This window comes from Pelophylax lessonae (genome assembly GCF_965119305.1).
Source record: "Pelophylax lessonae genome assembly, chromosome: 4".
NCBI lineage: Eukaryota > Metazoa > Chordata > Amphibia > Anura > Ranidae > Pelophylax > Pelophylax lessonae.
In genome coordinates this window covers 610,320,476-610,333,864 of record NC_138771.1, presented here as the reverse complement: position 1 = coordinate 610,333,864, position 13,389 = coordinate 610,320,476, and the positions used below count along the sequence as shown (strand labels likewise).

Sequence of the window (13,389 nt, the reverse complement as noted above, 5' to 3'; positions counted from 1 at the left end):
AATACATATTGGCCTATTTTTTTTTTTTTTTTATTGGATGTGTAAAATATATTGTTTTTTTTTTTTTAAATTGTCAGTCTTTTTTATTATATAGCACAAAAAATAAAAGCCACAGAGGTTTTCAAAAACTACCAAAAGAAATCTAAATTTGTGGGAAAAAAGGTATATTTTGTGTAGGTACAGCGTCGCATGAACGCGCAGTTGTCAGTTAAAGTCATTTAGTGCCGTATCGCAAAAAAATGACCTGGTCATAAAGGGGGGTAAATGTCCTGGAGGTCAAGTGGTTATGAACAAGGACACAACCTCTTTCCTGTAAATCATCTGATCACAAGAACATTTTTTCTATTTGTACAATGCACTCTCTGAACATCTAAATGACTTCCCTATGTCTTTTCAGGTGTTGAGTCAGATTTGACTTTTGAGAGAAGCACTTTGCACATTTTCAACAGCTAAATGGCTTCTCTCCTGTGTGAATCCTCATGTGTCGAGTAAGATGATATATGCGTGAGAAGGACTTATTACATTCTGAACATCTGAAAGGCTTCTCTCCTGTGTGAATCATCTGATGTTGCATAAGATGAACTTTATTGCTAAAATATTTTTTGCATTCAGAGCACTGATATTGCTTCTCTTCTGTGTGAATCCTCTGATGTCTATAAAAATTGGACATTTCTGAGAAGCACTTGTTACATTCTGAACATCTAAAAGGCTTCTCTCCTGTGTGAATCCTCTGATGTTTCATAAGATCAGCTTTATTGATAAAATATTTATTGCATTCAGAGCACTGATATGGCTTCTCTCCTGTGTGAATCCTCTGATGTCTATAAAGACTGGACATTTCTGAGAAGCACTTGTTACATTCTGAACATCTAAAAGGCTTCTCTCCTGTGTGAATCCTCTGATGTTTCATAAGATCAGCTTTATTAATAAAATATTTATTGCATTCAGAGCATTGATGTGGCTTTTCTCCTGTGTGAATCATCTGATGATTTGTGAGTTTTGCTTTTTTGTAAAAATATTTCTCACATTCAGTACACTGGTACGGTTTCACTCCTGTGTGAATCATCTTGTGTGTAGTCCATGAACTATGGTGTGAAAATTTTTGATCACATTCAGAACAATGGTATGGCTTCTCTCCTGTGTGAATCCTCAAATGCTGAATAAGATGACCCTTTTGTAAGAATCTGTTGTCACATTCTGAGCACATAAATGGCTTTTCCCCTGTGTGAGTCCTCTGATGCTCAACAAGACTTTCCTTTCGTGAAAAACTCTTGTCACATTCTGAACACATGAATGGCTTTCCCCCTGTGTGAATCCTCTGATGGCGAATGAAATGTGATTTTGCTCTAAAAGATCTGTCACACTCATTGCAAGAAAATGGCTTTTCACCTGTTCCATCCATCATACTTTGCTATAAAGCCCTTTCACAATTTCTTCTCTTTCATCCACCTGAAATGTAAAATAAATGTTTATAGAAATAAATTAAATACTAGCAGTGTAGAAATGTAGTAACATTTGAAAACAGCTAATTAAAAATTTAAAGTAGATTTTGCAATCCACTTTTCTTTAAAAATGGCTAGGTTACAACCCACTGTAATCTGCATGCTGTAGCTCATTAATAAATGTATGGAGGCTGCCATACCCTGTTTCCCTGAAAATAAGCCCTACCCCGAAAATAAGACCTAGTTAAAGTTGTTGTAAAAACATGCAATCCATTTTGTAAAAAAATTATATAATTGTAGCTCATAGACTTTTCTCTGCTCAAAGTAGCACAGAGAATGTTGCGATACTTGACTTTGACAGACTCCATTCACACTTGGCAATTTGGAATCAATGACAGAATTGCGGTGATTCTGCCTGTGATCACAAGTTGTGCAGCAATTGCTGCAAAACACACAACATGCATTTTGATGCCATTCACTCTTAATGGCACCCCAAACGCAGTGTGATTTTGCCATGATTGTAGCTCAACAGAATTGTGTGGCAATCGTGGCAAAGTGTATGTTTAAAACTTGTGTGAAGCCCATTGCCTAAAAAGGTGTGTAAGCATCTTTTGCACCACAAACACTTATAGGGCAGCCTATTCAGTTGAATGGTCTACCCTATGCGCAACATGTGGATAAGTGTATAAAGTGCGCTAGAGAGATTGCAAGGGGTATATGTGAGTTCCCGCTATGTGACATGTGAATAAAGGCCATAATTTGCAGTGCCTCTCTTTTTTTTTTTAAGCAAGCATTTGGCCATATCACTGCTTTTTATCTTTGCCCCTCTGTGAGCTTGCAGAGCACAGGGAAGTTGAGCATGGGAAATGTGGAAAATCTTATAGAAGTAAATAAAAATACACTTATATAATGTAATGATATGTAAACATTTTTAAGGCTCCATTCACATATAATTTTCTTAAATCAAAGGCAGAATCACCACAATCTTCCCTACGATTTCAAAACATGCTGTTAAAATGTCAAATCGCACATCAACATATTCAGGTGCTATTCATTTCACTAAAAATGCTTGGCTATTCTGCTGCGAATATTACGCATCAATCGCGCAAACCAAATCACGCAGCATGTGTCACCACAAACAAGTTCTTAAAATTCTGGAAGTTCTGGTGCAATTTGGTTTGCGTGATTGCAGTGCGATTTGGCATGCGATAATCGCGGCAGAATTGTCCTGCTTTTAATGGCACCTGAACGCGCTGATGTGCAATTTGACATTTTAACAGTGCGTTTTGAAATTGTGGCAGATCATAGTGATTCCGCCCCGCGATTAAAAACGCCTATGTGAACGGAGCCTAAGTCCACTAGATGTGTAAAAAAATGTTAAGTGCACTTAAATATCAACATCTGTCATGATTACGAATGAGCTAGGTTTGGAAGGAAGACAATAGGAGGGAATGTAAATGTAAAATCCATGGTTTGCACTTATCATTAGCATTTAGAGGAGATGATACTGTGATTGTAATATCAATGACAATGAAGCTATGGAGGGTATACAGATGCTTGTACACATATGTTAGGTGCCAAAATTAACAACACAAGTGTATGTATTATATAAAATCACAATTAATACATACAGTTCAATTTACAACTCAGACATTGTTAAAACCAATGACAACTGGATAAACATGATACATTTGTATCCCAAAATAAATGCATGTAATGCGTTATATTAAAGTTTCATCTGTCATATTTCCTTTGTATGAATTATCAGCATTGGTGGTTCCAGCATGTTTTGCGATTGTGCTTCTTCAGGAAATCACTTAGGAATGACTGCAAACCGTTCTAACCACCCAAATTGATAAACCAGGTGGCTCAAGGGTCCAACCCAAGGGGAACTCCAAATTAATCCATGGATCCTGTGTGCCCCACCCACAGGGAAGCACAGAGCGGACCACAGGAGGAGATAATCAGGAGGCGTGCAACTTCAAAACAGGGGGGTACAACCAAGATCACACAGGGGCACCCAAAGGTGTCTATCAAATGCCAAAACCCATGGAACTTTGTTAGGATTAGGTGGCTGGCCATGCATGAGAGTCCCCTGACTTCAACCTATATATTTTTTTCCATTTTGGATAGCGTAGAGAATGCTAGAACCCTTATCACTTTTATCTGGTCTGATTTCCATAATGTATATTTACTTACATACTATTCATTTACTTCCTGTAATGAAATACAACAAGACCTCCAGTTCCAATATTAACCATACATTTTTGGATTTCCCATAATTTCCTATTCTTTTGACAATGGTCTCTAGGACAAGTAAAAAAAGGCAAATCTCTCTAGTTTGGTCAATGACAGAAAGTCATTAAAAAGTGATAGGGGTTCTACCATACTATACTATCTAACACTAAAAGAGATGTTTTGGCTTTAGATATAATTGAAAATGTAAAACTCTCTATTCACAGATAGTCAAATAAACTCATTGCATCTCAGGTATTGAATTAATTAAATTATCTTCATTATAAAATATGAGCTTACAGTGATCTATTGGACACGTTTTCAAAAGGCAATACACAGTATTTTTCAATATAGAAAAAAAATACATTTTGAATAATATATCTTTCCTTAGGTTTTGAAAGGTGGGACTTAATGATTAGTGAAATGCAATATTAAATATAATGCAATACAGCATTATAATACAATAATACAACACCCAGATGCAAATGACAAGGACTATCCAATTTTAAAAAATATTATAAGAACAAAAAAATTTAAATAAAATGTTCTATATCTTACCTGGTATGATGTAATATTGGGATCCTTCAGCTGCTCCTTTTCACCTTATCTGCCTGTTTTCTTTCTACCTGTCTGAGTTCTGCTTCACCTTATATTCACTTCACCCCCATTCAGTAACATGAGGGACCATTGGATTGGCTAAAATGATCTATTCAGATCAGTACAATGTAAGGTGTGTTTCCAATCGCTTAAAGGTCAATTTGCATTTTTATTTGTATTCAAGTTATTGCTGCAGTCAGATGACATGTTCATTAACATATGAAGGTTTGGAGGGAAGACAATAGCAGGGAATGTAAATATAAAATCCATGGTTTGCACTTATCATTAGCATTTACAAGAGATGATACTGTAATTGTAATATCAATGACAGAGGAAGCTGTAGAGGGTATACAGATACGAGTATACATTTGTGACTTTACAGTTTCATGTTATAGTATACTTGGGACTTTCATTCTTTTTTTTTTTTTTTTGCTTAAATCCCCACTTAGGGCTGCTATTATACTGTTTCTATAATACTCTATATGATGATGTTTAAGTGACGGGTTCTCTTTAATGAGATGCCAAGACCCCTGTTGTCTCATCTGTCCTCCAATAATCTAATGCAGTGAAATGTGCTGGCTAAAGTGGCACAAAACTGGGATCTACTGGCTGGGAAAATAAACATGGGGCCCAGAAGTGACATTTTACTTCCAGCTCAGTAAGAGGAAGGAGAAGTGAGTGAACAGGCGTTTGCATGCATCTCTCCCCTTTACCCTGCGGCACCAAGCATGACTGTCCTGGGTGCAACAATGGGCGCAGAAACCCCGGGTTACATGGGGGGGTGGGGGCACAAGGAATGCGTTTGATCCTCTGCTGTCACCTTCATATGACATACTTATGCATTGCAGGTGGAGTAGCAGGAAGGGGCCTCATTTCATGAGTAGATTTACCAGCAGCATGGCTTTATTAAATATATATTTTCCTCCACTGAGGATTTTTAATAAAAACTTTGCTGTTTACATAAAACACAATGTATATTTATGATATGTTCATGTGTATAGTAACTGGGATTTACACGGGCAAAGCTTCTAGTGACACACTGGACACCAAGGACAGAGTGAAGTATTTTACAATGAATCATTAGATGCTCAACAATATAGGCTCAAATCAGAAAGATAAAAAATAGAAGGATCCTTATTTTCAAAAAGTTATTTTCAGCTGCGACCAATGCAAAGTAAAAATTATAGTCACATGGCTGAAAATAAATATTCCTACCCTTGTGTAAAGCTTTTTGAATTGAACCTAATATAATAGATTTTCTTGCAGGCACTAGGCAGAATACTTTAGTAATTTCCCCACAGAAAAACAAAGTCAGATTTTTTTGCAAATTGGTTTTAACTAAACATGTATGCTTGGCTCAATATAACTTTCAAAAATCCGGACGGCTGCACTTCTGAACAGTTCAGTCATGAATAAGCATTGATATAGCGCGAAACACGTGTCATAATGCTGTATTGGAATGCTTTAACTACTGCAATAAAGAGTGGATGTTTTTCAGCAGTACAGCTGTCTTGTGCAGTGCAACTCTGCCAAGAGAGAGAGGGAGCACAGTCCATACAGCTCTCTCCTGCTCCCTACAGCTATGTACACTATTTCTGGCAAAGCATAAAGCTGTGCGTGCAGCCTGCCTGTGTCTTACCAACCGATGATGTCATCGGTTGTTAAGGACATGTTGGGCGGCACTACAACTTCCTGTTTTGCCATCAATAGTAAACATAGCTGTAGGGAGAGCAGGAGAGAGCTGTACGGACTGTGCTCTTTCTCTCTTTACAGAGTCGCACACACAGCCCACATTTGTGCTAGGAGGGGGGATTGTGGGGGGGGGGGGAGCTTTGAGAGGATTGTGCTGGGAGAGGGGATTAGGGGGATGGGAGTGGGGATTTGGGAACTTGGAGTTTGTGCTGGGATGGGAAATGGGGGTGTTGTGCTAGGAGGGAGGATGTGGCGAGAGGAGGAGGAGGCGCTGCGAGAAGCCGGAAGCCGGAAGTCGGAAGCAGGTAGCAGGAACGTGTGTGTGTGCGGGCGTGCAGCGAGTGCTGTGGCTGTGAAAGTGAGAGTGAGGAGGAGAAGGAGCTGCGGGGGGAGCCGGTGAAGGTGCGGGAGATCTCGGGGGGAGCTGAGGTGACCGGAGACTGTAGGGGTGTACCATCTGAGTGGAGGCAGTGGCGGAAGACCCGGAGGGACTGAAGGGACTGAAGGAGGAACAGGACGGGAGTAGGTGACCGATCAGCGGATCAGCTGTTTGGCAGCTGGGGGGAAGTCAGAAGGAACTGTGACTGACTGTTACGATGCTGTGACTGGACTGTGACTATAGCTGTGCTGTGACTGTGCTGTGACTGTACTGTGACTGTGCTGTGACTGTACTGGGACTGTTGCTGTGCTGCGACTTAACTGCGACTGTACTGTGACTGTAGCTGTACTGTGACTGTGCTGTGACTGCTGCTGTACTGTAACTGTACTGGGACTGTGACTGTAACTGACTGACTATAACTGTGGGTGTAGAGTAGTATCTGAGTATCTGTGAGTACCTATTGGTACCTGAGTATCTGCAAGTACCTAGTGGTACCTGAGTATCTGCGACTACCTAGTGGTACCTGAGTATCTGCGAATACCTAGCGGTACCTGAGCATCTGCGAGTACCTAGCGGTACCTGAGCATCTGCGAGTACCTAGCGGTACCTGAGCATCTGGGAGTACCTAGCGGTACCTGAGCATCTTGGAGTACCTAGCGGTACCTGAGCATCTGGGAGTACCTATCGGTACCTGAGCATCTGGGAGTACCTAGCGGTACCTGAGCATCTGGGAGTACCTAGCGGTACCTGAGCATCTGGGAGTACCTAGCGGTACCTGAGCATCTGGGAGTACCTGTGATCGTCTGGGAGTACCTGTGAGTGTCTGGGAGTACCTGTGAGTGTCTGGGAATAACTTTGAGTGCCTGAGTGTGAATGTTGTGCGACTGACCGGGCTGTGCGACTGACCGGGCTGTGCGACTGACCAGGCTGTGCGACTGAGAGTGTTGTGGGACTGAGAGTGTTGTGCGACTGAGAGTGTTGTGCGACTGAGAGTGTTGTGCGTCTGGCCGGGCTGTGCGTCTGACCGGGCTGTGTAACTGAGAGTGTTGTGCGACTAAGAGTGTTGTGCGAATAAGAGTGTTGTGCGTCTGACCGGGCTGTGCGTCTGAGTGTTGTGCGACTGGGAGTGTTGTGCGTCTGACCGGGGTGTGCGACTGAGAGTGTTGTGCGTCTGAGAGTGTTATGCGACTGTGGGCCTTTTGCGACTGTGAGTGTTGTGCGACTGTGAGTGTTGTGCAACTGACCGGGCTGTGCGATTGTGAGTGTTGTGCGACTAAGTGTCAAGTGAGTGTAGCGGAGTACCAGAGGGTGAGAAGGTAAGATTAGGAAGCTAGGAAACAGCCACACAGGACAGACTTTAATTACTAAATCCCCATTAGATTAGATTAGTAGGTACAATGCCTGGCGGGTGAGGAGATGCGACTCGGTGTACATCTTGTGATATGTATGCGTTCCTCGATCATGCGATCGAGGGCGAATACAAATGCGCAAAGTGTAAGCACGTTGCTTCTCTGGAAGCTCAGGTCCTGAATCTAGGGAGGCAGCTGGCAACACTGACCCGAATGTCCATACCGGAGGAGAGCCAGGATCGTACCCTTCAGACGCAGGCAGGGGCCTGCGCAGAGGTGGGCGGAGTATTGGAGGTGCAGGCATCAGAGCAGAGTAGAGGGGTGACAGTTAGGAGGGGTAGAAGGGGACAAGGCAAGGAGGCTGATCCTGGGCTGGAGCACCCCAATAGATACGCCCCGTTGCGTGATGTTGGGGAAACCAGTCAGGGACCAGCATTGCTGGAGCAGAGCGACGCCCCTAGCTGCCAGGAGAAGAACTCCTCCAGTGAGGCCGGGAGAAAGGGAAAGGAAAGACAGGTGCTGGTGGTAGGGGACTCAATTATTAGAAGGACAGACAGTGCAATCTGCCACAAAGACCGTGTGCGCCGAACAGTCTGTTGTTTACCGGGCTCTCGGGTTCGGCACATAGCGGATTGGGTGGACAGATTACTGGGTGGGGCTGGGGAAGACCCAGCTGTCATGGTACAAGTGGGTACCAATGACATAGGCAGAGGAAGATGGAGAGTCCTAAAAGATTTCAGGGACTTAGGAGCTCAGTTGAGGACTAGGACCTCCAAGGTAGCATTTGCAGAAATACTACCTGTACCTCGAGCCACACCAGAGAGGCAGGGGGAGATTAGGGAAGTTAACAAGTGGCTGAGGAGCTGGTGTAGTAAGGAGGGTTTCGGGTTCCTGGAGAACTGGGCCGACTTCTCAATCGGCCACCGGTTCTTTGGTAGGGACGGATTGCACCTAAATGGGGAGGGTGCAACCGTACTGGGTGAGAAGATGGCCGAAAAGTTAGAGGGGCTTTTAAACTAGGTGATGGGGGGGAGGGTACAGATGTAGAATTAGCCAGTGGAAAGCAAGATTCAGAGGGCAGAAATGGGGACATTAGCGGTAGGGTGTTCGGAGCTCCTAAACGCAGGGTGGGTATGGGGAAAAATCAAGAGAGCAGCCAAAAACATCAAATGAGGATATATGTAACCGGTCAAAATTACGAGGCTTGTATACCAATGCCAGAAGCCTGGCTAACAAGATGGGAGAGCTGGAGCTGCTGATGTTTGAGGAGGACTTAGATTTTGTGGGGATAACTGAGACTTGGTTTGACAGCTCTCATGACTGGATGGCGACCATTCAGGGGTATTCTCTTTATCGCAGAGATAGAGAAGGTAAAAAAGGGGGAGGGGTATGTCTGTATATTAAGAACAGTGTACAGGTAAATATGAGGGATGATATTAATAATGCAGTTATGGATGAGGTAGAACCCCTATGGGTAGAACTTCAAAGGGAAGGCACTGTGGGGAAGGTAATATTGGGCGTATGCTATAGGCCCCCCAACCTGAGGGAGGACGGGGAGGCGGACCTCCTTTTACAGATAGGATTGGCAGCAAGGATGGGAAATTTCATTATAATGGGGACTTTAATTATCCAGATATAGACTGGGCAGAAGGAACCGCGCATTCAGCCAAGGCTCGGCAGTTCCTAAATGTGTTGCAGGACAATTTCACGGGTCAGATGGTGAACGCACCGACAAGAAACAATGCGGTACTTGACCTACTGATTTCCAACAATACAGAACTGCTCATGAATATAGAAATTTGGGACAACTTAGGAAACAGTGACCATAGGTCAATTCGTTTCAGTATTAATTATAGTAATAGGAAACACAAGGGCAATATAAGGACACTGAATTTCAAAAGAGCCAGTTTCCCGAAACTGCGCTCTCTGCTAGAAAGTATCAAATGGGATAGAACCCTGGGAACAAAGAACACGGAGGAAAAATGGGAGTGCTTCAAAAGCATACTTAAAGGAATTGACCAGTGCATTCCAAAGGGAAATAAATTTAAAAGAGCAAAACTAAACCCTGGGTGGCTAAACTCCAACATAAAAATGCATATTAATGTTAAAGGAAAGGCCTTCAAAAAATACAAGACTGAGGGGTCATTGGCAGCATTCAAGCATTACAAAGAGTGTAATAAGAAATGTAAAGACGAAATCAGGGTGGCTAAAATAGAACACGAGAGACATATAACGGAAGAGAGTAAAAAGAACCCCAAGAAATTCTTAAGTATATAAACAGTAAGAAAGCGAGGCCAGAACACATTGGCCCCATAAAAGACGATAAGGGAGTTTTGGCCACAGAGGACAGGGAAAAGGCGGAAGTGTTAAATCATTTCTTCTCTTCAGTCTTCACAAAAGAATTGGGGGGCTACACTAACCCAGCTTTTAAGGCCAAACTAAACAACACACCTCAGGAAATACCGCCATGGCTAACAGAAGATAGACTTAGAACTAAACTAGAGAAACCTAACATAAATAAATCACCGGGACCGGATGGCTTGCACCCGAGGGTTCTTAAAGAGCTCAGCCAGGTGATTGCCAGACCATTATTCTTAATCTTTAAGGATAGTTTACAGACGGTTATGGTGCCTGCTGATTGGAAAAAAGCCAACATGGTACCAATATTTAAAAAGCGGCCGAGATATATCCCGGGTAACTATAGGCCGGTCAGCCTAACATCAGTAGTCTGCAAGATTTTGGAGGGGATGTTAAGGGACCACAAACAAGACTTTAGTAATGAAAACGGTATTATTAGTAGTAATCAACATGGATTCATGAAAAATCGTTCTTGCCAAACCAATCTATTAACCTTCTATGATGAAGTGAGCTGCCACCTAGATAAAGGTAAGCCTGTGAATGTGGTGTACCTGGACTTCGCAAAGGCCTTTGACACCGTTCCCCACAAACGCTTACTGTTCAAACTAAGGAAGGTAGGTATGGACCATAGGGTGAGTACCTGGATAGAGAACTGGCTCCAGGGGAGGTTGCAAAGGGTGGTGATTAATGGGGAGTACTCAGATTGGGCGGGTGTGGAAAGCAGGGTCCCCCAGGGTTCTGTCCTGGGGCCAATCCTGCTTAATTTATTCATAAATGATCTAGAGGAGTGGATATCGAATAAAATCTCAGTATTTGTGGATGATACTAAACTAAGCATGCCAATATCTTCTGGGCAGGATGTTACCTTACAAGCGGACCTGAACAAATTTATGGGGTGGGCAACTACATGGCAGATGAGGTTTAATGTTGAAAAATGTAAAGTAATGCACCTGGGTGCCAGAAACCAGAAAGCAAGCTACTCACTAGGGGGGGGGGACCTCTGGGTGAGTCTAGGATGGAAAAGGACCTGGGGGTACTGGTAGACAACAGGCTTGGCAGTGGCATGCAATGCCAAGCCGCTGCAAGCAAAGCCAACAGAATACTGGCATGTATAAAAAAGGGGATTCACTCCAGAAATAAAGAAATTATTCTCCCACTCTACAAGACTCTGGTCCGGCCACATCTGGAGTATGCTGTCCAGTTCTGGGCACCGGTCCTCAGGAAGGATGTGCTGAGAGTCCAGAGAAGGGCAACAAAAATAATTAGGGGAATGGGGGACATCAGCTATGAAGAAAGACTACAAGCACTGAACTTATTCTCTCTGGAGAAGAGACGATTGAGGGGGGATATGATATCAATGTAGAAATATTGTACTGGCAACCCTAGCATATGGAAAAACCTATTCAGAGAAAGGAAATACAATAAGACACGTGGCCAATCACTAAAACTAGAGGAAAGGCGGTTTAACCTTAAAATACGCAGGGGGTTCTTCACTGTGAGAGCAGTAAGGATGTGGAATTCTATTCCGCAAACATCGTATCAGTAGGGAGCATTGATAGTTTCAAAAAACTATTAGATGGGCACCTTAAGGACCACAACATACAGGGGTATACAATGTACGGTTAACAGCAAACACACACACACATCATAGGTTGAACTGGATGGACTGGTGTCTTTTTTCAACCTCACTAACTATGTAACTATGTGGGGAAGTTTGTGCTAGGAGAAGGAATATGGGGAGTTGTACTAGGAGGAAAGATTTGTGCTAGGAGGGAGGATTGAAGTGGGGTTTGTGTTGGGAGTGGGGATTTGAGAACAGGGGGGTTTGTGCTGGGAGGGGGGATGGGTGCTAGGAAGGGGAGATTTGGGGAGTTTGTGCTAGGAAGAGGAATTTGGGGGGGAGGGGGTTGTGCTAGTAGGGGGAATTTGGTGGGGGATTTATGCTAGAAGGGGGGTTTTGAGGGGGTTTGTGCTAGGAGGAGGAATAGGGGGGGGGGTTGTGGGGGATTTGGTAAGGAATTTGTGCTAGAAGGGGGAATTCAGAGGAGTTAAAACCTAAGATCACTGAACTTTGCCTCATAGACTACATTTTAGGGCTTGATCACACCAGGTGCAGTGAGGTAGCACATACCAAATCGCATGTTTTCATGTTCAGCACAACAATTTGCTACCTTTTGCAGTCGCATGGGGTGCCATTATTTATTTATTTTTTTCCATTATTTCTTAATGACATCCCCGCGCATCTAGAAAATGCATGCATGTTCTGCCCATAAAAAAATGCAACACACGCAAACACGCAAAAAAGCGCATGCTTGGAACGAACCCTCCGACTGGTATACCCTGGGATTGTGTACAGTTCTAAAGGGTGCTGTGACAAAAAAAAAGTTGAAAAACACTGTTTTCATCTAGAGAAGAATTTATAACATGACTCTTGAATTTTGGTACTGACAGAGGAGACATTTTTTGCAGGTGGTTTGGTGCAAACTCAATGCCTAGTTCTCTTTCCCATTCCCTAATGAAGTATTAAATCTGTTTCAATTGTGCACAAGTAATAGTTTATACATTTGTGAAAATAGATGCCTCATACTTAATTCTTTAGCAGACACAGATTCAAAAATGGATAAAGCATTCACTGGTTGCAGTTTAGGTGTCAATTTTTGAACAAAGTCTGTTAGTTGTCTATATCTCAAAAAGTCCATTGGGAGATGCCCCTGTGTAGTGTCTAAGAGTTTCCAAACATTCAATTTTACCCTCAGGAGAAAATTTATAACATTTAGTGTCCCCATCTATTTTCCGTATTCAAAAAAAATGTCAAATCTGCTCTAGGTTCAAACCAAGGAAACCCACCCAATGGGGTTAAAGATTAAGCCAGTTGAACTACGTACCCCTTGCAATATAACTTATCCCAAGTTTTTAAAGTTGCTACTGTGATAAAGGAAACCCAATTTGATAGACCATGGTGCACTGATGGAACCCATTGGGCCTGCCAGATTGCGTCCCGCCATGTTTTTTTCCAGCATGGCCCATACTTTATTATTTTTGTAACTCTCTCAAAAACTCTGGTGGGTGTGATGTCTTATGGAGAGTGGAGGGCTTTTTCTACACAGTGATAAAGGTTGGAGAATTACACAAGTCGTATGGTATATTGGAAGTTAGACACTGACTGATGCATGAAATAATTTTTACAAAATGTATGAAGATATCACTGATTGATGCAAGAAATAACTTTTATGAACTTTATGAAGATATTGTTGATGCAAGCACTTTCGTTACATCCCCCTAGACTTAAATGGCCTGCCTGCATGCTGCACCCGGCAGCTCCAAAAAAAGCTGGCTG

At 42.8% G+C, this 13,389-nt stretch overlaps 1 protein-coding gene across 1 annotated transcript; it reads right to left on the bottom strand.

The window, feature by feature from the left end:
• Window positions 1-442: 442 nt before the first annotated feature.
• On the bottom strand, window positions 443-1,405 carry LOC309553580 (uncharacterized protein; the record flags this gene model as incomplete). Its single annotated transcript, XM_082254857.1, has 1 exon — window positions 443-1,405. The coding sequence occupies one exon, from the start codon at window positions 1,403-1,405 to the stop codon at window positions 443-445; it is 963 nt and encodes a 320-aa protein (XP_082110983.1).
• Window positions 1,406-13,389: the final 11,984 nt, after the last annotated feature.